Genomic DNA, 24,861 nt, shown 5'->3' with positions numbered 1-24,861 from the left:
CGGAAATATTCCAGTACCCTTGAAGCGGACAGCTGCCACCGGATCTACACTCTGCTGACCACCGGGCTCCGCATCCGAGCCGGGACGGCAGGTGGATCATAATTCATACCAAACACAGGGGAGGGTGTGATCGCCACACTGAAGGCAAACACGTCTCCTGCTCCTGCAAGATCGTGACCACTTGCACGCCACTGAGGAGGTAGTGAAAGGGTGAGAAAGAGAGTGGAAGAAAGAGAAAGGGGGGGAGGAGAGAGGAGCATCACTACAGAGAGAGAGATGGCGGAGTGCGGGCGAAAGGCGCTGTCTCTCCTGGAAGCGGCCCGCTCCCGGTACGAGAGCCTGCAGATATCCGACGACGTGTTCGGCGAGTCCGGGGACGACAGCAGCGACAATCCCTTCTACAGCACCTCCGGAGACTCCGACTCTGATAACTACATAGCCGAGGTAGGTGAGGAGGATCAGCAGCAGCAACAGACACCGCAGCAGCACCACCACCACCATCACCACCAGAAACGAGGCGATAAGGAGAGTGGACACAGCGGGGGGACAGGAGGTGGCAGCGCAGCAGGACCTCCCGGCTCCCTATCCCGTAGTCAGGCAGAGGAGGAGGGCTGGACGGAGACTCTGCAGGATGTCACGGTCCCGCCGTACAATGATACATACGGTGAGGCACGATGGATGGGCTAATTTTTGCACTGGTGGGGAGCAAATGCTCACGGCTGTGTAGTGATTGGATAGACACAGACAGGAGTGCCGTCCGTGTTCACATTTTTCAGGTCAGGCAGGCCATTTCTGTTTGTCACAACAGCCACAAAGCAACTACTGCTTTTTTTTTTTTTTTAAACAACTGAATACTGCTCTCGTTTTTATCTCTCTCCTTCTCTCTGTGTATGTGTGCGCTTCTTGCTTGTGTGTAGTGACACATGCATCGTTAATTGCTTTATTAAGTTAATGGCAAAGGCTTAACCTTTGATGCATCACCCCTTGGTGCTGTTGTAGACATGCTGTCTTATGTGTATGTGCTCATGTTTCAGAGCTGTTTCGTTTAGAGAAACGGCATGAAGCCTCTCCTGGCTCCATGCACATGTATTATGTGCAAATTTTAGAATAAAATAAATAAATAAATGGCACATTTTGTTGCATATAAACTCAATGTGCATAACAAGAAATATCTATGCACTTTGTAGAGCCACAACTTAACCTAGCATGCATGCCTTCTGATGCTATGTAGGTGTGTGCATTCATGCAGAACTAACGCACAAATGCCAGCCTTTGTCCACTGGTACCAACAGCTTAAATGTGAGACACAAGCTCAGAGAATCCTGATTTATTCATTCGGTTATTTTCCTTTTTAACTGCACACTTCTGCAGGTCTGTTTGTGTGTGTGTGTGTGCGCAAAGGAGAGACATTTGTGTGCATGAATCGTGACAGTTAAACAGCAGTGTGTGCACCCACACTGCTCCTTCCTCTCTACCACACCATTAGACTGTCAGTCTTAAGAACAGTATTTATTTATTTAGTCCATTATAGATCAGAGAGTGGGGTTTGGGGTTTATAGTGCAGCTCTTTCAGTCAAGCTATGTTTGGATTGGTTCTCCTTGTCCATCTTTCCTGCCTCCGCTGAAGCCAAAACGATTTGTGAGAATGCCATCCTGTTTCCACCGTGACAGGATGCACTGTTGCAGACTTGGAGGGGAATCGGCATATGGCTGTAGTAGATACGGACCAAGCCCCAGTGTGCTGGCACACTACCTAGTAGGAACACACTTATTCAAATGAATAAAAAGCCCTGGCTGTAGATAACCTGCCAAGATGCCACTGCAAAGTAAGTGAACAGCACTCGCTGTTTGCAAAGAATTGTTCCCAAGCTGTTCCAGTGCAGCAAACACCGAAATGTACTACATGATCATTAAAAAAAAACCCACATATGAACAAATGAGATAAAGCTTTTAAATGTTGTTTTGGAGCTATTTGGTTCAAGAAACAGCCTGTTCCAATAAACAGAAAACTAAAAAAAAAGACACATACTAAATAACATTTATTTCTGGATTTTTTTTTATTTATTTATTTTTTTCAGATCCAGCTAACTTTAGTAATCCTGCTCTGGGATAATCTGAGCCTGGATATAAAGTGGTGTCTGTTTTAAGCACCCAAAATAGTCTGAACCAAGCTGCACTGAGCTGGGGTACCATAAGAGGTTCTTGCTGTGCCACAAATGTTAGAGGATGTTCAGTACTTCTACATCCTGGACTGTCTGACTCTATTTAGCTGTTGTGACTTTGTTGACTTAAGCTAGGGTGGCAGCAGGTGTGTTTGTATGGTCTGGTCTGATTTGTTAAAAATGCAGTCAGTGTCTGTTTGCACAAGCCACTGCAACTCTAGGCCTGCCATCCTGTATCAGGGTAGGTATGATTAAAAGCGTGGATGTAGTACTGCCAGAGCGCATAATCACACTTCAGACCTCAAGTAGCCAAGACCTTACTCTGACTTAATCAGCCCGAACAGATAAGAATGACTCCATCCTGAGCAGCATGTCTGCATAAATGTGCGTCTCCGCAGATTTTAATGGCACGAATGACGTTTCGGCAAAGTCGGTCAGTGCCCGTCTGTCTGCCTGCCCATTTCTATGTCAGTCAGTGCGTGCTGACACAGGATGTTCATATGTAATATGCTGTCTTCAAATGAGTTTGTGATGGTTGCCCCTGCAGTGCGAGGCGGGTGGCAAATGACTAGACCAAAGATTATGAACTGTAGCTCTTAGATTATATAAGCACTTTATCATGATGTCGAAGGGAATTAAAGAACTATTTATTGCTTCACTTTGCTGAAGCTGACTGAAAGATTACTGCTCCTGTCCATATGTCAGTTCATCTGCCTGACTGTGTATTGCTACCTTGTCTGCATGAGATCTCTCAGCCATTAAAAACACTTAGACAAAGATGCATTTTATTATATTTATACATAATATTCTCTATCAATCACATAAAGGTAGAACGCTGAAGTAATTGGACTAAACAACACAAATGAAAACGTTTTTGCTTAAAGACAGTAGATATTGTTTTATTTGTAAGTCCAAAAAAAATGTAATCAATAGTCGCGGTGGTGAGAAATTGCACTTAGGTGCTGTCTCTTTAATTTCCACTAAAAACTGAACTCGGAACACATTTAGTCTATGTAAGGGTTGATGCACTTCAAATACACAGTAATCTCTCCTACTAAATCCATGGCTATAAAAGCTCTATGAGACAGATGTTTGTCCTGGGACAATGGAAATGCCACAACAGCTGATAATCGCGAGGGATTATACCTGTCTGTGTGTGCACTGTAGGTGGATTTTTCTTTTGAGCAATGTGGGAAATCGATATTTATAGGACTGCCACATAGACTAGCATCAGCTGAAAGAAGAGTTATGTAAATGATTAATCCTGTTTCATCTGATTGATGCGGGCTGGACTGACGATGAGCTGGCAGGGCTACTCAAAGAGGAAGGTTGTGTTTGCTCAGCAGCAGCAGATGAGACAATTCTATTATCCAGGAAAATGACGAGTCCTTCCTCACGCTGTATTCGTACCTCCCTTCTGAGATGAGTCGTGTTAAATCATTTTGCCTCAGTAGATCTTCAGTCTGAACGTCTGATGTTTTTATTCAGGGGTGGACTGGAAGTCATGTTGAATATTACCTTCAGCTTTCAAGTCTAATTGGATGTGAATGAGTTGATCTTTGAGCTGTGCCCTGGCTATTTCTGTGTCTTGTCTGCAAGCATCAACTGAGTGGGAGTGCTTTTATCCCACTCTGTCTTTTCTACACTTCATGTCTTGTCCTCCTGCACACTTTTAACAGTGTACTATATAGGTTGAAGTCGTGTGTGTTATCGTTAAATCCGCAAAGAAAAGAGCCTTCATTATTTTAGTTGCAGCCAGCTACACAGGGCCTGAGAAGGGAGAGTAAAAGCCTTTTTTTTTATGTTGTTCTGAGATAATGAGATTGTGCTGTTCAATCAAGCCAAAAGATGTTCTGCTCAAAGTCCAAATTACCTCTCATGGATCCAACAACCTGAGAGTGAACCAAAGCCAGTTAACTGCACTGAGTATTGACTGTGTGGCTCCAAAGCTACATCCAAAGGCAGACGGACGGAGAGCTTTTTAAATGGGAGATAAATGTTATCTCGTCCTTAACCAGCGAGGGAGAATAATTAGGTCAGGCAGAAAAGTCCCGACTACGCTTCACTGTTGCTGCCATTAGCACATTTTAGAAAACAGCTCTGATTCTTTCTTGATTAATTTTAGTTAAATTACCTATTTATCCATTGCCTTTAGCTAGTTTTGCTGCTAATTCATTAATTATGCCATTTCAAACATTTATACCGCAGCTGATGAACCTTTTTTTTTCATATTTGAGCATTTATCTATTGCTTTTAACAATTCTTTGATGTTAATGTTTGTAAATACAGTTATTTTAATTGTGTCAGGGCTTCTTTACTTTAAGCCAACAATTTAAGTTTTCGTTCAGTACTTTAAAGGATGGATCAGTCCCATCTCCATATTTTACAGTTTAACCGCGTCCTTATTTATCTTATGTTGGGCTAACTCTCTTCAGATTGGCAGCACCTGACAAACAGAAGGTTTGAACAGCATGTGTCTAGAGCTGTGGGTTGTGAACACCATATTAAGAGTATTCCCTGTATTTGACAATGTCTAAAAGTAGCGGGAAAAAACGACTCAAACAGTGTTGTTATTTGAAATTTTGGCCACGTGAGTGTTATTTTGAATGTTTATTCTTTAAGCTGTTAGCCACAGTCACACATAGGCCACAGTCTGGCATAGAGACCAGTTGGCGACTTCTTAGCAACCACCGCTTCCTAGGGAAAATTGTGCATGCCTCAACCAGTTAGTGAGTGGTTGCTGGCAGTGACTAGGTGAAACTGATCTAAAAGGGATATACGGTGCTGCACAGACAAGTTTCTTGTGAGCGGTTTGATCATCAGCACAATTAGCATGGTTCATGTCACTGTCACTTCACAGCCACCTGTTCTCTCTGCCTATGTGACCAAGGCCTACACTTTTAGACATCTCTTTAAGTTGTTCTTATGCTGCAGTTTCCAAAAAGAAGCTTCTTGCTTGATAACATAGACTTTCAATAGATTTAAGTAGTACATTATAAGGACTAAACACTGTACACTGATCACACAAACTTTACAACCACACACAGATGAAGTGAAGCTTCTGTGTTATTCCACAGGTTTAGATACATTCAAATTTCATTAATAAAAAGGCAAATCATTCTGTATAAACAAAACCATCAGTCAAATTAATTGAAATAGTGCAGATGTTTTTTAATGGCCCATGGCTCGCAAACATTAAAGCGTGATTTTGACTTATTGCCTGCCGTAACACAAAAGCAACAAGACACTGAAGCCTTCCGCAAGCATAGAAATGCCACACTTTGACTGGCACCACAGTGTGGTGGCTGTCAGGTCATGTAAACTTTCTAACTGCTGCCCTGGGCTTATGACATTCATACCCAAAAGCTGCTGATGCACGAAGTGTACTGCGTTCCTCTGATGTTTTGTTTTTTGGGGGTGTTTTTTGCTACAATGTAACACCTAAAATTAATTGATGCTTTACGTTACTGTTCTCAAGATTCTTTTGAGATGTCACTGGAGTTTATATAAGCAAGAATGAGCCTGTGTGCATCCCACACAGCTTTGAAGATGACAGCTCAACAAAATGATATTTTATTGTGTCAAAAAAAACCCTTCTACTCAGCAAAGTCAATCAAATTGAAGGCTTCGTACCAAAGTTAAAAAGCTGGGCGTAAGTGACAGTGCTGTGTGCGACTTATCCCATGTGCGATTCTCTGTCTGTCAATCAGCATAATTTTTTTTGTCATAACATTTCACTTTTGTCCTTTTTCCCAACACAGGACCTGCTCAAAAGATGCCGGCCACCGCTACAGCCTTGGACTTTTTCCAGCTCTTTGTCCCGGACAACTGCATCCAAAACATGGTCACTCAGACTAACATGTATGCCAAGAAGTTTCAGGAGCGGTTCGGCTCAGACGAAGGCTGGCGTCCCGTCACGGCCCAGGAAATGAAAGCGTTCCTGGGCTTTGTCACCTCCACCAGTGTGCACCGCTGTGAGTCAGTGCTCAGCATCTGGAGCTCGGGCTTTTTCAGCAACCAAAGCATCGCCTTGAAGATGAGTCAGTCGCGTTTTGAGAAGATCCTCAAGTACTTCCACATTGTGGCTTTCCGGCCATCACAAGGAAGCAACCAGGGCCTTTACAAGATCCAGCCCTTCCTGGACTCGCTGCAGCAGTCCTTCAGCTGCACTTTCAGACCATCACAAACACAGGTGTGTGCGTTGCGACAGGTGGCGTTTTCTTCAAGCCTCTCTTGATATTTTTAGATGCTTTCTTTCAGCTGGCAACAGATTCTTCTTGCCTTTAGGAGCACCACATTTTAACAGCACAGCTACATTTTATTATGCCTCATGAATTGCGTAGTATAAAAAGAAACGACCAAAGTTCCAGAAGTCATTTACAGGTGATGATGTTGAGGAAATCACTTTTTAGTCATCCACATCCAAAGTTTTGCTGTGTCAGCATGTTTATGTGTTCCAGTGCAATATTAACTTTCTGACCTGGAGCCATAACACATTTACACAGATGCAGAATGAGAAGGAAGAGGACAGTAATCAGTAGGTGGGGTATGAGTTGCATGTAGGTGTAGTTGCAAGGGGTATGCCAAGAGATTGTCTTATACATAGTTGTAATTTAATTAGTTTATCTCTTCTCTGACAAAATCATTTGAGCTATTTAGTTTTAGATGTAAAGCAAAAGAGAAATTTGTTGAATGACTGTTTTCAATTCAATTTGTATTTATACAGCACCAAATCACAAGGCCAGCCATATAGCTGAGAAAGCTATATGCAGTGCTGCAGTTTCACTGGAGGATATGTTTAAATATGGTAAATGGACTGGTTCTTATGTAGCACTTTTCTACTCTCACTGAGCACTGAAAGCGCTTTATACAACTCGTGCATTCACACAAGCACTTTATCTAAGGCTTTTTTTAGTGCTTCTATCTAACATTCACTCGCATTCACACTCCGATGTGCATCGGCGAGTAAATTTTTTAACAATGCTTCAAATATTGCAAACCAGCTCATAGCTCCAGCAATGAGTCTCTGTTTGAAAAGCCATCTACACGATGACTATATATATATATATATATATATATATATATATATATATATATATATATATATATATATATGGGGCGCACTCTGTTTTACACAGGCTTCCCCTGCAGAGGAATCTTAACTTGTGTATCCTATCCACATTTATGCAACTAGGCCAGTGGAGCGCCAGCCTTGTTTCTCTATTTTGGGTGGGCTGGACTTTTTTTCAACTTTCCTACTTTACTTTCTTCTCTGGATGAATTCATCACTCTGCATCACTGGAGATTTAAAAGTACCCCAAATAACCAGCCTGCCTAAAATCAGACTGATCTTTCACCACTGTGCCCTTTTTAACTTAATTTTTTTTTGTATTATTTTGACATGACAGCAAAAAGAGGAAGCTTTTGAATCAGTTTTCTCTTTAGGTGTGTTCTTCTTGAGCAAAAAGGCACAACAGAATTTACCACGACCTTGTTTACGTAAATCTGATGAAAATGTAACATTAAAAATGTGTCTGATTGCTCCCAGAGTTCAAGCAAAAAACAAAGATCTTACATAAGATGCAGTTTACTCTTAAAGTATTTGTTAGTAGAGGATACGGCATTGCATACAGTTCCTATAAGGGCTTTTCTTTCTTTCATAATTATAGCTAAAATATTGCAACTTAATATTCTCAGTCTTTTGCGCAGGACACTGGGGTTGCTTTCAAAAATAAGTGAACAAGTTGATTTATTTGCTGTTGTCTTTCTACTGTATGAGTGCTACAACATCATCTTCATTATGAAAGATGATGCCAGTTCTGTGATGGGAGCATTTGGGAACACAGGCACTTAAAAGCAATGCCCTCCTCATATATCATCCACATCTAATTCATCTGTGCAAATAGTTTAAATATCAATATTTTACTCTTTATTTCATTGCAGCATAGTCACTGGTTGGGTGAAGTGTGTTAACTTAAATCTAAAAATGACAAAACTGAGCCAGTGAGGTCAGCAAGTGAGTGTCGTTGGCAGTGACGGGGTTTATGTGAATCTAGGCCAGTTTGTTTTATCAGTTCATTTTCTGTATTTTCTGCTCCCGATAGTCTCTCAGAGTGGACTAGAAAATACAGACAGTCTGAAACTGTAGCTCCACTGGCAAGGAAAAAGCAATCTTCTCAATAAATGACTGCCTTCTGAGAAAGAGGGAAAGAAACAAGTGTAGTTGTTGAACTCTGAATGGCAGATAATAATGGTTTTAAATGGGATGTATTTAAGTATTTGATTTTTTTAGTCATGTTGCTGCTAGCCTGGTAGCTCGATCCTTTCAGTTCAGTTTTATTTCAGCAGTACCTTCAAGGGGCTGTATATTGCAAGGTAAAAACCCTACAAAATATTCAAGAGAAATTTCCAACAATCAGACGATCCCAGTGGGTGACAGTAGGAAGGAAGAACTCCCTTTTGACAGGAAGAGGCCTCAGCAGAACCAGGCTCTCAACCAGGGGTTAAGAAGACGCCTACAGATTGGCATTGGCAGCATTGGCAGCTGTCCACTTCCTGCTGTGACAAAACAAATTTCCCACGTTTGGGACTAATAAAGCTTATCTTATCTTATCTTATTGTTGCTGTTGTTGGGCTCCACGCAGTCCTTGAGCTGCCTCTCCAGTGAGTATGGAGTAAGGCCCTGAAGGTGACAGCTGTTGTGAACTGCTGCTGCATGAATAAAATTGAACTAGACTAAATTGAATATAGTGCAACTCCAACAGTGGGGAAACAGTCATTGTTCAGCTCTCCAGGAGAACAAATCAAGAGACCCATTTCAGAGGTCACTAATATACATGGGTAACAGCTAGGTGGTCAGCTCCCAGACAGGTAAATGTAGGAGTAGGGGGGGCTTAGCAATGCAATATTGAAAATAGACATAGTTTGCATCTAACAGTTAATCATGTAGAGAAGAATTATGGGGGGAAAAATGCGCTCTGTTTTTTTTTTCTCTAACAAACTCTAGCATGTTCCTCGAGATACTCCTAACAGTGATGCGTCACATATTCTATGTCCATTAGATCTGTGCTGGGGTTAGTTTTGCATTCGCTCAGATCATGTCTGGACTGCTTTATTGCTGCTGTATTGATTTGCAAGTGTAAAATAATTATTCAGAAAGCCATTAGAAGACATCCACTCGAAGACGGTGAACAAATGAATGGTTTTATTTTCTCAGACAAATGATTTACTTCAAACATTTTGAAATGTAATCACTTTGGTTTCAGCTGTAATAAGATGAGAGAAGACGTCACTGTGCAGCTGTGCCGCAGCTACAACATGAATTATTTCTTAGGCTGTTGTGGTCTGGGTGACATCATCCATCCGAAGTCTAGATGGCCTCATTTATTTTTAACTTTTATGACTCCGTGATTCCATATTTGACTGGAAAATGACTTGTTGCTAGAGCAGCACGGAAGTGCTGGTCGCCACTCGGTTAGTCAAATCATGATGGGCTGGGCGGGAAGAAGAGGCAGGGAAAACACCGGAGGAAGGGAGAGCCCTGAGAAATTTAAAATGCAAATATTTGCCGAGTATCAAAACCAATGTGTATCTTTGGATTTATGACTGTTGGCTTTTAAAATACTTTCTTTGTTTCTCGTTCACCATTTGGAAATTCCTCTTCAGTATCTGATATGACTCATTAGGAAAATAAGGGGGGGAGACTTGCACATTCATCCTAGTATTTAATGACTGTGGGCTTAGGGGAAATAATATAGAACATACAAATAAAAATCAGTTTGTAACAACTGTACATTTCATATCAAACCCAATTCTGACAGCTGTCCAGAATGCAAATATATTCAGCTTAGTGTCATAGAAAGCAAAGAAAATCAGTTTTAGTTAAAGAACTTATGAGTAATGAGTAATTTAACTCTTTTTTGTGTGTGTGTGTGTGTGTGTGTGTGTGTGTTAAATTGATTGTCTTAAAGAATGAGAATCATAAAATCGTGTGTTTCTAAGGGCACCCTGAATTTTCTTCTTATACAAATGAACACCTTTTTTTCTCTCTCTCTATTTTTGCCACTCCGAGAAAAAGTTAGTCACACCTTATTTATTTGGGGATTTTATTTTGTTTTTTATATATTTTTGTCTATTTTCATTTGAATGGAGAATCATCCATGCTAAAAAGAAAACTAAATATAAAAAGGCTTCCACTGTTTGGATGAATCCAGGCAGAGAAGGAAGTTATAATGCATAAATGTAAAAGGTATGGACAACGTGAAGATGAAACATCAAAATCAGAATCAGAATCAGAATGGGTTTATTGCCAGATGTTGAGGTTTACAACATTAGGAAATTGCTGCGGTGCTTCAGTGCAGACAATAAGAATTAAAGTGCTATGTAGAAAGAAAGATATGTGCATGAGATATACATGAGATATATACATGAGAATAAGAATTATGAGTGCTACGTAGAAAGATATATACATGAGTGCAGGTGGTGATCAGTGCCAGACATGAAATGAAGTGAAAGTGACAAGGCAGAAGTTATTTTTCGGAGGGGTTTGCAAACAGAGCTGCACGAGTGAGAACATGTTTCTGCTGACAAAGTGTTTTTTGTTTTTTTACTATCACGCTCAAACACATACAGGACTTGCGAGAATCTTCAGTTGGCCGCCTTCTCTCTTTAAACTCTTGGTGTGGTATTAAATCATACACAATCTCATTCTTATCTCTCACACAGGAAGCCTCACAAGGGAAAACTAGTTATGTTCATTAGCACCTTTTTGCTTTTGATGAGGCTATGCAATGTATGTATGTAAAAATTCACTTAGACCCATGTTTCAGGTTCTTCATGAGCCCTTGATAGATGAGGACCCAGTGTTCATCGCCACTTGTACAGAAAGAGAGCTGAGGAAGAGAAAGAAGAGGAAGTTCAGCCTCTGGGTCCGACAGTGCACCTCCACCGGTTTTATCTGTCAGGTATCTGCACACAATACTCGATGTGTTTGTATGTGATTTGGAGACACGGAGGTGGGAAACTTCCTTCAGAATCACAATTGTTTCAGGTGTGATTTGAGAGTGAAAAATTACATTAGAGGAGATGAAAAAGAAATGATTGCATGTCTTTGTCTGCTTTGATTCTATTTTGATTTGCTGCTTTGCAACTTCATGGCAGAAATATAAAATTTGTTTTATTAAATATGGCATACAGAAGTCTCGAGCGTGCCTGAAGTCAAGTAAGAAAGGCTTTCATGAAAATATCAGAGGCTTTGATCTTCGCTAGATTTCAAATCTTATTCTTTGAATGTTGCATCATTTAGCATTCAATCTATTACTTTTCACAGAAAATTATTATATATTTTTTTTATACTGGTAAATTTATGTGCAACAAACTGCACGGTTTGAGTTTAAAATGGATCACATGAAAAGCCTTCTGGGTAAAAAATATTGTCTTTTGATGTTGGTTTTGAGTGGAAGCGCTACTAGCTCAAGCAGGCACATCTCAGGCAGGCAGAGCTGCTCTGACTAACAACCTTGTCCTTACTGCAACCTTCCACTCCTACGCCGGTTGGTTATGTAATACACCCATTTAACTGAGACCCTGCATGGAAGGACTAACAGACCTGTCCAACTCTGAGCATTACAGAGCTCATTATACAGTGGGAAAACAAATTCAAATTCAAATTTTATTTGTCACACACACACACACAACCATACACAGTATGACATGGGGGGAAACAAGAGAGAACATGCCCCAAAAGATTTTGTTCGTGCAGTTTTTTTTGCTAAACTTGATGCACTTTTTATGCATCAGCCTTCCTCAGTGTTAATCATAGTGTGCATGTTGTGCAGGTCACCCACATTCAGCCACCCACACACATGCAAGCTCACGCAAGCAAACACACAAACATTTGCATTGGTATACTTGACAGGAGACCATGTTTTTAATACCAGTGATACCCAGCTACAGTTTATTAGTTAAAGGCTTCTGCTCCCTCAGTGGAGATGAATGGAATTTCACTTGTGCTCACAGCAATGAAAAACGACATTAGAAATTCAACATCAACACATATTTCCAGAAAGACTGCCCTACTTACTCAGACATATCACTTCTGTTAGAGGAAGAGTTTTATAGGGTGAAACTTGTTTGTTTGTTTGTTTTTTCGTTTATTTGGTCAACAATCACCACAGCTATGTCATCAAGTAAATAGGAACCCCAACCGTTACCTTAACCTAAATCTTATTCTGACCACCAACAATGAAGGCTGAGAACTCGTTTTTAAAGTCTTCTGGGTTTTAAAGTAAAAATAAAAGAGATCAAACACAAATGCAGTATGTATTTTATTTTCCCTTAAACAAGAAAGTCTTGTTCCTGCTCAATTTAGAGGTCGCCACAGCGGGTCATCTACCCCTTATACCCAACATCCTTCTCTTTCACACCGTCCTCTGTATTTCCTCCTTCACTACATCCATGATTTTTTTCTTTGGTCTTCCTCTTTTCTTCCTGCCTGACAGCTCCATATTCAATATCCCCTGTCCAGTATATCTGTTATCCCTCCTCTTCATATGTTCAAACCATCTCAGCCTTGCCTCTCTAACTTCGTCTCCAAGCTCCTCGATGCTCTGATATACATACACTGAACAAAAATATAAACGCAACACTTTTGTTTTTGCTCCCATTCCCCATGGGATGGACGTAGAGACCTAAAATTCATTCCAGATACACAATATAACCATCCCTCCCAAACAGTGGTCACAAATCAGTCCAAATGTGTGGTAGTGGGCACATCTGCTATATTGAGATAATCCATCCCACCTCACAGGTGTGCCACATCAGGATGCTGATCTGACATCATGAGTAGTGCACAGGTGTACCTCAGACTGCCCACAACAAAAGGCCACCCTGGAATGTGCAGTTTTTTGCGCTATTGGGGGTCTGGGGACCCAGAACCGGTCAGTATCTGGTGTGACCACCATTTGCCTCATGCAGTGCAACACATCGTCGCATGGAGTCTATCAGATTGTCAATTGTGGCCTGTGGAATGTTGGTCCACTCCACTTCAATGGCTGTGCGAGGTTGTTGGATATTCATGGGAACTGGTACACGCTGTCGTATACGCCGGTCAAGCACATCCCGAACATGCTCAATGGGTGACATGTCCGGTGAGTATGCTGGCCATGCAAGAACTGGGACATTCTCAGCTGCCATCTGCCCTGAACAATGTGAACCATGATTCATCCGTGAAGCGCACACCTCTCCAACGTGCCAGACGCCATCGAATGTGAGCATTTGCCCACACAAGTCTGTTACGGCGACGAGCTGGAGTCAGGTCAAGACCCCGATGAGGACGACGGGCATGCAGTTGAGCGTCCCTGAGACGGTTTCTGACAGTTTGTGCAGAAATTGTTTGGTTGTGCAAACCAATTGTTCCAGCAGCTGTCTGGGTGGCTGGTCTCAGACGATCTTGGAGGTGAACCTGCTGGATGTGGAGGTCCTGGGCTGGTGTGGTTACATGAGGTCTGCGGTTGTGAGGCCGGTTGGATGTGCTGCCATATTCTCTGAAACGCCTGTGGAGATGGCTTATGGTTGAGAAATGAACATTCAATGCACGGGCGACAGATCTGGTTGACATTCCTGCTGTCAGCATGCCAATTGCACGCTCCCTCATTGCTTGTGGCATCTGTGGCATTTTGCTGTGAGACAAAACTGCACATTCCAGGGTGGCCTTTTGTTGTGGGCAGTCTGAGGTACACCTGTGCACTACTCATGATGTCAGATCAGCATCCTGATGTGGCACACCTGTGAGGTGGGATGGATTATCTCAATATAGCAGATGTGCCCACTACCACACATTTGGACTGATTTGTGACCACTGTTTGGGAGGGATGGTTATATTGTGTATCTGGAATGAATTTTAGGTCTCTACGTCCATCCCATGGGGAATGGGAGCAAAAACAAAAGTGTTGCGTTTATATTTTTGTTCAGTGTATATTATGGTCACTTAGAATTAAATGAGCACCTGCAACTCTGGCATCTCCGGTTCAGTTCTTTGTCTCTTTGTCAGCATCCTTTTGTCTCTAAACCATGAATCATAGCAAATGTCACTGCCGTCCTGTAAACCTTTCACACTTGGTGTCACAAATCACTCCTGACACCCAAAATTCAAATTCCTTATCCACACTAATGCGTTTTTGTTCAAAAATGCATCGTTTTCTCTCCGTTTTGGCTTCCCGTCCACACTGAAACTACGTTTTTCCCGAAGGAAAACGCATCATTCTCAAAACGCTCTCGAAAATGCATACATTTCATTTTCGAGACTTTCGAAAACGAAGACGCATGTTAGTCATGTGATGCAGTCATGTGACCAATTAAACAAAGATAGCGGAGGGCATTATACAGCAGTTTTGTTTGCCCTGTTAAAGATTAATATCAGTTTGTACATGCTCCAGATAGCTTTTCTTCAAATTCTTTAACTCTCACTCGCTTTTGCAACTTTGTACTTTTGTGTTACTCGCAACAACAACTCCACCTCATTGTTAGTCCATTTAAAAAACTCGGTGCTTTTCCTCGACATTTTGCAGCGACGTTTCAAAGAGCCGGAAAGTAAATAAACGGCAGACAGAAATGAAGCAGGCCGAATCTTCTTGCGTTTCACGCATGCGCAGGACTGGAACCTTAAGCGTTTTCGGCTGTTTCAGGCGCAACTGTGAAAACGACTGAAAACGCCAGTGTGGACACGGAGCGTTTTCAGACGAAAACGCCGTTTTCAAATCTACCTGGGCTGGTGTGGACGTAGCCTAAGTTTGAGAACCTCCATCACTTGATTTTGTTAGAGAAAAAATGCTGCAATGGAAAAAATCGACAAAATATCAGAACAACTTTCAAGGGCTGGATGTTCATGAGTACAGCTGTTTAAGGAGAGAAAAGCAAGATGATTAAAGAATGTAAACACATGATCTGGAGTAGGATCAAACGACCTATTGAATAAAACTCAGTTGCATAATTCACACTTTCAATAGAGGGGAAAAATATACAGAAGCAGAGAGAACAACATAAAGACTCTTTAGAGAGACAAGACAAGATTGGACCAATACTTGTGCAACTTCAGAAACAGAATGCACAGAGATTAGCAGTAGAGCATGCCAACATTTTTCTGCTCATGCACAAATTGACCCAGACTTTTTGGACAGTTGGGTTGTAAGAACAAGAAGACAATAATACAACTTTGAGAGTCAGATACTTTTTATGATGAGATCAACATTTGGCATACAACTGTGTACACTAAAGGGTAAGTGTTTCCTTCTTTAGCCTGGAAGTAGGCCAGAATAGCATTAGTGGAGTGAGGAGTATCCTACACAGAATGTTAATTTCCCTTCTTTTTTTTTCTTTTTCATTTAGTTAAATTGCTTTACATAAAATAAAATAATCAAACCATTCATTATTTTTCTTGTAATCTGACCGTTTAAAACAAGTTGTGTGCAAGAAGCATCGCAGAGCCTGTCATTTAAAGCCGTATTCCATTATCCCATCCATTTAACAAATAAGCATTAGCATTCACGGTGACTGCAGGCGTTTGGCAGTCACTCAGTGTTCACCAGTCCTCTGTACACTGACGTGTGTCTCCATTGAATTCTGTGTCTAAATGAATTGCGTTGAGGGAGAGGGGGGGAAAAAAAAATCAAAGAAATAAAATGAGTTAATGGAGCGAATCAATGAGATTCCATTAGCCAGTGTACCACACAGGGATCCACAAAACACACACACACAAACGCATGGACAGGCCACTTAGTTTAATAGCTATGGGTCTTGCGTAGATGCCGGCTAATCAGGCTAATGCCAATCAGCTCCCAAACGATAGTAGAAAGTTCAAAAGGCACACAGAGCCATCTATGGGTGTACATTTCTGTTTGTTCAGTCTTGATAATAGCTTTCTTTGGGCCCTAAGGACTGCATCATGTTCCGGGAATCATATCTACAAATGCTTCATGTATGTTAAACTAGGAGGCAAAGCTCAGCTTGCATTGATCTATAGTTTGTACAAAAGTCTTGAGCCGCCCCTCGTTTCATGGCTTGAAGTGGCTTGAAGTGGGTGATCATGAAAATAAATCCAGAAACTGAGATATTTAAGGAAATTTTGATCCACAAAAATAAATTTTTTCTGCCAATCATTTTATGGTTCAGGCTTTAAAGGGGTAATTCTCATCTTGGAAAAACAAGCCTCCTCAAATCTCCACTGTAGAGTCAGGTGTGACAGTAGCTTGACTCACAGATCAAACCAGCTACATTTGGTTTGAAATTTCACAGAATATCCTAAGAAGCACCAAAATATTATTTCATGCCACTGGCATTACCTTTAGTGTTGTACTTATACCCCTGATATTTCATGCTGGAGTCTCCATCTTAATGTAACCCGATGTTTTATGAGTCCAAATATATTTTTATTTCAGTTCCACAGTATTTTCTCCCTCAGGATACACTTTAATTCAAAGTCTCTACTGCAATTTTGTAAATTGAACATTACAGTTTCTCTAGGGTTTAGACAGCAGCCTCTGTAAGCTAGAAAAGTAAAAATGTTTGCATCCACACGTCCTGACTTGATCCCCCCCCTCTTCTGCAGATCGCAGTCCATCTGAAAGATGGCCAGGGTACAGATGGTCTGGCCACCTTGAAGAACAAACCTCAGCTCCACAGCCTTGTGGCTAAGCAGCTCTGCCAGAATATTTCCGGAAAAAACGCCATCATCTTCACTGGGCCATCCATCACGAGCCTCAGCCTCTTCACAGAATTCAGCAAACAAGGTATGCAAAGAAGTTTCTGCAGCAGATTATGTCTGCTGCTTGTTCTTTGCTTGGTCTTGTTCTTTTCCCTTCCCTAATTGTTACTTTGTTGTGCACTTTGTAATCTATCTCCATCTCTCCATACCTCCCCTTTTTGCACTTTAAAAAAATGTGGTTATTCATTTTTAATGATGGTGTGATTATACCATCCCCAGGCGAAACAGCACGCACAGGACAGCAGTATTCTCTATTCTATTCTAAGATAAAACTACAAAGCCAGACAGTATGCATGTCGAATAATTAATTTTTTCATCTCTTATCCGTATACTGAGGATGAACTTGCTAAATTACACAGATGCCTTTGTTACTCTCCCAACAGTGCTTTCACCAAACTTGTCAGTCCCCCAAATTATCTATTTTTTTAAAGCTAACTAGCATTTAAGCTAACTAATCTGAGTTAAAGGAACTTTGAGTGTGGAACATTATAAGGCGATTGCATCGTCTCCAAATAGCCAATCTGTCTGAGAGTGTCTGCAATTTCACTCAGTCAGATTGATTAATGTTTGCAAATAATTGCCATCTATTTTATAAAAGCAGGCAACACATTGCAGTCAATCAGAGTCACAAAGAAGAATCCACGCACACCCTCGTCATCCTGTTGGGCAGGTGCTGAGTCAAAAAAAAATGTGAGAGAAGAAGAAATAACAGTTCACACACTGAAGAACTCCAGATTCCTTATTTATTGCATCTAGTGACGTTGGTCATCAGACCATCATCTGATTAAGAGCAGGTGTGCTCGAAACATCACTAGATGTCAACTCAAATAGTTGCTGGTTGTATTTGCTAGATAAAAACAAGTTTGGTGAGCGACTTTGCAGTTCAATTGCTGTCTAGCAGCAACTGCGTCCAGCCAGGTTCGGCCTGGACTTTGAATGTAAGCAACTAATGAGTTTGTGTGAATTTCTGTGTAGGTAGATATGCAACATATTTGTGATTTTTGGCAATTTGACACAGTTGATCCCTGTATTATCATAAAAAGATTGCATGTATTTGCCAACTTGATGCAGTTCTGTCACAAACCAATAGCAGACTGAAGCAGACACAGCAAAGTCTCTTTGAAAGTGGCAAATGACTACGAGTGGCCAAGTTTGATAGTACCAGTCTCCAACTGGTTTTCCTAATGTGAGTGTAGCATTAAAAAATTGAACGAATTGTCATGACTGTTAGGATGGATGTGTTTTTTACTAGTGCTCGACATCGATCCTTACAGGTTTGCAATGCACTGCAAAAGATTGTTTATTGCCTTTTGACTTACATAGTAAATCATGAAAGATTAAGCGTTTTGCCTTGTTGGAGCTTGAAAAATCAATAGACAGGTAAAGTAGACACTTTACCGGACACTTCATTCAAACACCTGACAATGAAAATCTGAATCAAAAGTGTTTGAGTCACTCTCAGTATGTTTTATTCATAATCTGTGGCGGGAGTCATAAAACCGATGCTTTTGTTTCGGAGATATTGGGATTTAAATGTTTTAATGCTGTCAATCCAGCTGTGATACTCTGATATTTGTGCTCATTATACATTTTTATTTTAATATGAAAATATACATTTACTTTGTTTGCTTCTTTTACATTAATACTGAAAGTGGGATAATGTGAACATGCTATAAAAGCTAAACACAATCAATGCAAGCAGAGAATAAACATTCAGCTCAACAGCTCCTCTGATAAGTTTTCATTTTTAAATTTTTTTTTTTTTGTTGTATTTTTGCTGAAGAATAATTGGCAATTTTAAACTCAACCAAGCGGAGCTTCATTATGTCAAGAAAATGAAGCCTGCAGATATAATCATCATTTTCTTTTTCTAATTAGTTGAATCAGCCCAAAAAAGCCCAGTTCTGAGCCTGTGAATGCATCGTCTGACATCTTTCCTTCAAATTTATCTTGCTGGATTAATTAGCTGAGGTAATTACTCCATATTACTCCGCAGTACTTACTGTGGACATGCGTGCATGTACTACACAGATAGAAATCAGTTTGCAAATGGAGACCAAATCAGCGGCAGTCAGCCAGATGATTGTTTTGTGTCTGCTGGATGGAAGAAAAAAAAGAGAAAGTTTCAGGAAAGAAAGGGATACACAAAAATCACTGCAACTAACAATCACTCCTGACTTTAATTGTTGACTCATTTTTTCCCTTAAAGAATCACTCAATAATTTAGTGTAGTGTATAAAATGACTAATGCCCATAGCAATTTCCCAAAAGCCCTAGCTGACAGATTTGATTAGTCCAATCAAGACTGCAAAAAAGCATTCATTTCACACAACAGAAGTCTTTTGAGAAACTGTCTATTAGTACAATTATCTGCTCAGAAGCCAGTTTGTCGGATAATTGTGTCCAAAATGCATCAAAAGGCAAGAATATCACAAGCACAATGAAGACGTCCAGTAAAAATAAATTGAGGCGGCACGAAGCAGATAGCTGCCAGCTGTGCCTGCAGCAACATGTCATCCCAAGGTGGTTCGCCCTTAATTATGAGTCATTTTAAGCCTTAGTACAATATATACGAGTGGGTTATACAAAAATTCACCTCCAGACGTTGGCTATGAATGGGGGAAATTATCCATAGAGAATGTAAAGATGTTTATTTCTACTGCAACATTGTCCATTTTATCATGACAGTATATTCTCCTTGTCGAAAACCAAAAAGAGCCTACAAACTGAAAGTTCTCCAGGAGTCAGAAAGCAGGTGGAACTGCCATTAGAGACCTTTGCAGTTTGGAAAACAACCCTTCCTCAAATAACCATGGAAACGGCTCAAAAGTGGAGAAATGATGACTGCAAAATTCCCTAAGCTGTTTTGCGGAAAGCTCTGGCACCTGTATCGCCGGAGATAACCTTAGAGCAACCCTAATTTACAGATTCTTAGTAATCAAATGTCCAGGAAAGGACAGTTTCAAAGACTTTGCATACTTATTGTGGAAGGATGATCGCACCTACACCTTTAAGACCACCCATGAGTACTATTTCCAGATGGTTGGACAGATGGGGGGGTCACTGGTATGAAATGGTGTGATTATCTTTGTCAGGTGTAAACAGGACTGTTGCCTGGAGCACATCTGCTTCAACCCTGAAGAATGGGAGAACATAAAATCCAAACTTGACTCTTTTTCTTTTTTTATGCATGTCCTCCCTGCCTTGTACAGCCCAGTTATAGGAAAAAGACAATGAATCATATCTACTGCATTTTCAAATTAAAATGTATTTGTTTTTTGCAGCACAGTTCTGCAAATGTTTCTGGGTTAACGCCTCGTTAATAGTTGATGACGTGGTTTTACCCTCAAGTGGCCATTTTAGGAACTGCAGTTTTTGCTATTTGCCACGATCATCCTAATTGTCTCTCTGTCCCTCTCCAGATATCTATTGCTGTGGTTTGCTTAGCACCAGGAAGAGCGACTGTACAGGCTTACCGCAAAGCATGCTGGTCTGTGGCTCCACGCCTGCTCAGCGTGGCCAGTCTCGCATAATGATGAAAGGCAGCATGTCGCTGATCAGCTGGTACAACAAAGGACACTTCAGGTTCCTTGCCAATGCCTATTCCCCAACAAAAAAAGGTAAGAAGATCATTTCCCAAAGCATTTCCCCACTACAGGAAACTTCGTTTTTCCTGGAATTAAATAAAAGGAGCTTACTATTAGAAATTATTAATATTTCAGTGCACAAAATCCATTAATTTTAGTAGAAAAACACAAAAGCAAAGACTTTCGGTTGTCGTTATTAAGAATTAGGAGTTTTTTGGGGGAAACTTTGGCTAACTGTACTGTCATTTGTGGATGCAAGTCACCATCTAGAGAAACTGGCACATCATTAAGCATTTATGTCACAGAGAATCAGTGCGAGCTTCTAATCCGTGGTAATCCATTTCCAGGAGGCGCCAAAAATCATGATATTCCCTTCCTCTTATAGAATAATCCACTCTTCATTATCCAGTTTTGTTAGGTTTTAACTCTAAATGAAGGTTGCAGTCTGCGTTTGTGCTCTTTGAGTGAAGAGTGCTGCAGTGAAGCAGGAAAAGTTAGGCTGTTATCATCCGGCATTGATTTTCCTTTCCCCTCTGCGTGTATATGTGTGTGACTGTTTTTCACTTTGTGCTTGTAGTACTTAATTGATGGATTTTACTTTTGTACTGCCAATAATTATACGGTAATTAGTTTAAATGGGTCTAGTTTTTGCCTCTCACTGTGTTTGCGTCAGGGCTGATCATTAAGAGGAAAAGTGGGGAGATCCCGTGTCCTTTGGCTGTTGAGGCCTTTGCGGCACACCTCAGCTACATCTGCAAATACGACGACAAGTATAGCAAGTATGTGCACCGTTTTACACAACATTACTTGTTACCAAGAATATTTTACACCACAATGGATTTTAAATCAAACAATCAAGATGTTTTCAAACTTTCAACTTTAATTCAGGGGCTTTGACTAAAGTGTTACATTAGATTTGGGGGTTTTACACACATTTTTATACGTAGTGCTCGATTTTCCGAGGCTCAAAGTAATTAAACAGACCGAAATTATTTCAAATGTGGTGATTGTTTTTATTATTTGGATAAAAATCCTCTGTAGTCAATGACTGCCTGACGTCTACATCCCATGGAGATCATCAAATGCTGAGTTTCTTGCCATGAGATGCTCTGCCAGGCTTTAACTGCAGCCACCTTCAGGTCTTTCTACCTTCACTTTTGAATTTAATAAGTAAAAAGCGTGCTCTATTGGATTGAGATCAGGTAGCTGACTTGGCCATTGAAGAATATCCTTCTTCTCTGCTTTGCGCTTGCAGTATGCTCTGGGCCATTATTCCTTTTCACTGTGAAGCACTGTCCGATCAATTTTTCACCATTTGTCTGAATTTGAATCTGATCTCATCTCACTAGTGACCTGGTTTCACTGGCAGCCATACATGACCCTACTTCCACTATATTTGACAGATGATGTTGGATCATGAACTGTTCTGTCTTGCTCAATACTTTTCTCTTGGTTTAATTTGTCCAAATATATTTTTTCAGAGCTTTGCAAACTTTTTTTAGATGTTTTCCTGTATAGTCTTATTTGGCCTTCATGTTCTTGATTGTAACCAGTGGTTTGCACCTTGTTGTGAACACTGTATTTTCATTCATTAAGTTATCTGTTGATTGTAGACTTTTACAACGATACATCCACCTTCTCAAGAGTGTTCTTGACTTGGTTAGATGTTGTGAAGTTGTTGTTTTTTTTTTTTTCCACTACAGAAATAATTCTATGATTGTGTCCTTTTTTAGTTTTCTTCTGTGGTCTTTTTTGGGTGTTACTGAGCCATCCAGGTCATTTCTTCTTTTTAAACCTGCTGATTTGGCCCTTGTTTGCACTGAAATTGCTTTGGATCTCATATTTAAAAAAGAAAACAACGCGCAAGTTCAACACTTGGAATAAACGTGTTCACCCGTTCATAAAACTATATCCGTCAATTGTCCAATTAATTTTAAGCCTCTAAAAAAATGGAGGACTATGTATGACTGTAAAAAAAGTTAACATTAATTAATTAAAGCTAAAAGTCTGCACTTCGATCACATCTTGATTGTTTGATTTAAAAACCCAGAGACAAAATTGAAAAATCTGTTGGGCCTATATGTTTTTGGACAATAACTATAGATAGTCAAACGAAATCATATTATTTACATCTTTGCAAAGAGATTCAGCAGTAACCGGCTCATTTCTCCACACAGGTACTTCATCTTCCACAAGCCTAACAAGACATGGCAGCAGGTGTTCTGGTTGAGCATCAGTATTGCCATCAACAACGCGTACATCCTATACAAGATGTCTGACGCCTACACAGTCAAACGCTACAGTCGAGCGCAGTTTGGAGAGAGACTGGTCAGAGAGCTGCTTGATCTAGACGACTGCTCCCCCACACAGTGAGGAAGAGAAGGAGGTTGATGATGAAGACAGAAGGAGCTCACAACAAAAACACTTAACACACACACACACACACACACACACACACACACACATACATTCACGCTCAACCTTACAGACTTTGCACTCTGTGTCTATGTGATAATACTGAAGCAGTGCCAAGCCTATTTCTCTCTTCCTATAGTGGTTTTTGTGGCTCTGTAAATATTCATTAACACACAACTGCATATTACACAATAATCGTGAGCCATGAGACTCGACTGCAATCATTAACCCCGCAGATTTACTAAGGATTTGTCAACAGGAGCTTTTTCACAAGCAGAGCTGAATGATGGAACAGGAAAAGCAAGAAGATTTCACTCCTAAATGATGTCAGCTTCAAGTTTTAACGAGTTAAATTATTTATACAAGCCTGAATGAAACTTCTGCACAAAGTGTCCAAACCCCATAACCGTCAGGCTGAAAGGCTACATGTAGCTCAATATTTACACTCTGCAAAAACACCTGTAACAAAGTCTTAGTAAACCAGGAATAAGGTGTGTTCACACGCTGCATGCGTTAAGAATCTCGATTGTGATGTTTACTTGTTCGGTGTGAAAATGATTTCTGCTCCAGGTGAGTTTTGAAAATTTGTACGTGTGTATTTAGTAAGTGGAAACTGCCGTTTGTGTGTGCGACATTGAGCCAGAGGATGTAAATGTATGGCTTTTGTGACCCAGATGTGTTGTGTTGCTGCATATTGTACCTATGAGAGAAAGTCAGTCGCTATAAAGCCACACCCAGCAGTGTGCCACAGCTCCACAGCCTCCCAGAAAAGACCAAAAAGAGTCTTTAAAAAGTTCCTTCTTCCAGTTTTTTTTTTAATTGTAATAAGTAATATGAAATAAACGGCAATAAAGTTAAAGCTAGGAAAACATTCCTAGGTTTTGTTTTGTTTATCAAAGAGTTTGCTTCTTGAACTCAGGTTAGCTGTGTGTGTAGGTGTTGATTTTATTTGACCACAGAAATTAACAACTCCACAACTGTTACCAAATATTACCCAATCTTGATTGGTACACATATATGTGACTTTTTCTGTAGGATTGAAAGGCCTATACAAAGGAAGCAATTAATAGACTAGTTAATAAACAGGCATTCAGGGTCTTTAACAACAACTCTAACAACAAATGCTGTCACATCTGCGTCCCGTTTTTGTACCAAGAACACTTTTTTTGGCAGGAAACTCGTCATAATCATGTGATTCATTACACTTTAGTGTACTTAGCTTTGCAAGGAAGAACATGTTCAAATCTCCTCGATTAAATGAGCCAGTGTTGCTAGGCAATGAGTATAATCTTGGCCAATGGACAGGGATTTGGGTAATATTCCTTGGCAGCGTTTAGGTCCAGAAAGTAAAAACTAAATCACTGGTGGCTTATAAAACGTCTTAACAAAACAAATGTTTGAACAAATTATATATTATTATATTTTCTCAGTTGTTTTTGGCACATTTCACCAAACATTATTTCTCAGCACATTTTTGAAAAATGCACGTCCCAAAATTTTACTCGGTCAGTGAATAACTCTCTGTCCTCACAAATCACACAACGGTAAACCGAGCTGCTGAAAACGAATTTTTCATCAGAATGACCGACTAGACGTGTGTTCCTAATCTTTGTCATTTCCAAAATGTTTTTCCCAACTTTACATAGCACAATACAGACCAAAAAAATGTCTCCCTTTGCAGGTTTTGCCTGTTTCTAACAACCTGCTGTCACACTGTAGCTCTATGAATGTGTTTTATAGCACTCTTACACCTGAATTACACCTTTTATGCTAACCTGATCGTGTATCCCATCGGTTGATCTGAGAGGAATGTGTTAAACCAAACACCATGAAGCTTCTTACTTTGGAGCGGAAAACTAAATATAAAGAAAGCTGACCTGCCTCGAACAAAAAGACACATACAGTTAATAACTGTTAAAAATTCGAGACAATAGTGATT

The 24,861-nt window shown here is 40.4% G+C and overlaps 1 protein-coding gene across 2 annotated transcripts; it reads left to right on the top strand.

The window, feature by feature from the left end:
- The first annotated feature begins 276 nt into the window (after positions 1–276).
- pgbd5 (piggyBac transposable element derived 5) lies at positions 277–22,880 on the top strand. 2 transcript variants are annotated; one of them, XM_085369482.1, is made up of 8 exons: positions 277–485; positions 561–664; positions 5,924–6,354; positions 10,991–11,125; positions 16,765–16,945; positions 20,343–20,540; positions 21,181–21,286; positions 22,685–22,880. In XM_085369482.1, the coding sequence occupies exons 1-8, from the start codon at positions 277–279 to the stop codon at positions 22,878–22,880; spliced, it is 1,560 nt and encodes a 519-aa protein (XP_085225608.1). The 2 variants fall into 2 exon arrangements, with proteins under 2 accessions (XP_085225608.1, XP_085225607.1); XM_085369481.1 differs by having other exon boundaries at positions 277–664.
- Positions 22,881–24,861: the final 1,981 nt, after the last annotated feature.

The sequence above is a fragment of the Diplotaxodon limnothrissa genome, linkage group LG13, assembly GCF_057381915.1.
Source record: "Diplotaxodon limnothrissa isolate DT_005_m linkage group LG13, D_limnothrissa_male_GT1.1, whole genome shotgun sequence".
NCBI lineage: Eukaryota > Metazoa > Chordata > Actinopteri > Cichliformes > Cichlidae > Diplotaxodon > Diplotaxodon limnothrissa.
This window is presented reverse-complemented; position numbering and strand designations above follow the sequence as displayed.

Bases quoted from the DNA above. Each gene is read 5' to 3' on its own strand.
- pgbd5 (XM_085369481.1), top strand. From the start codon at position 277: ATGGCGGAGTGCGGGCGAAAGGCGCTGTCTCTCCTGGAAGCGGCCCGC. The intron at 16,946-20,342 runs GTATGCAAAGAA...GTCCCTCTCCAG, and splicing joins CACAGAATTCAGCAAACAAG to ATATCTATTGCTGTGGTTTG. The intron at 21,287-22,684 runs GTATGTGCACCG...TTCTCCACACAG, and splicing joins TACGACGACAAGTATAGCAA to GTACTTCATCTTCCACAAGC.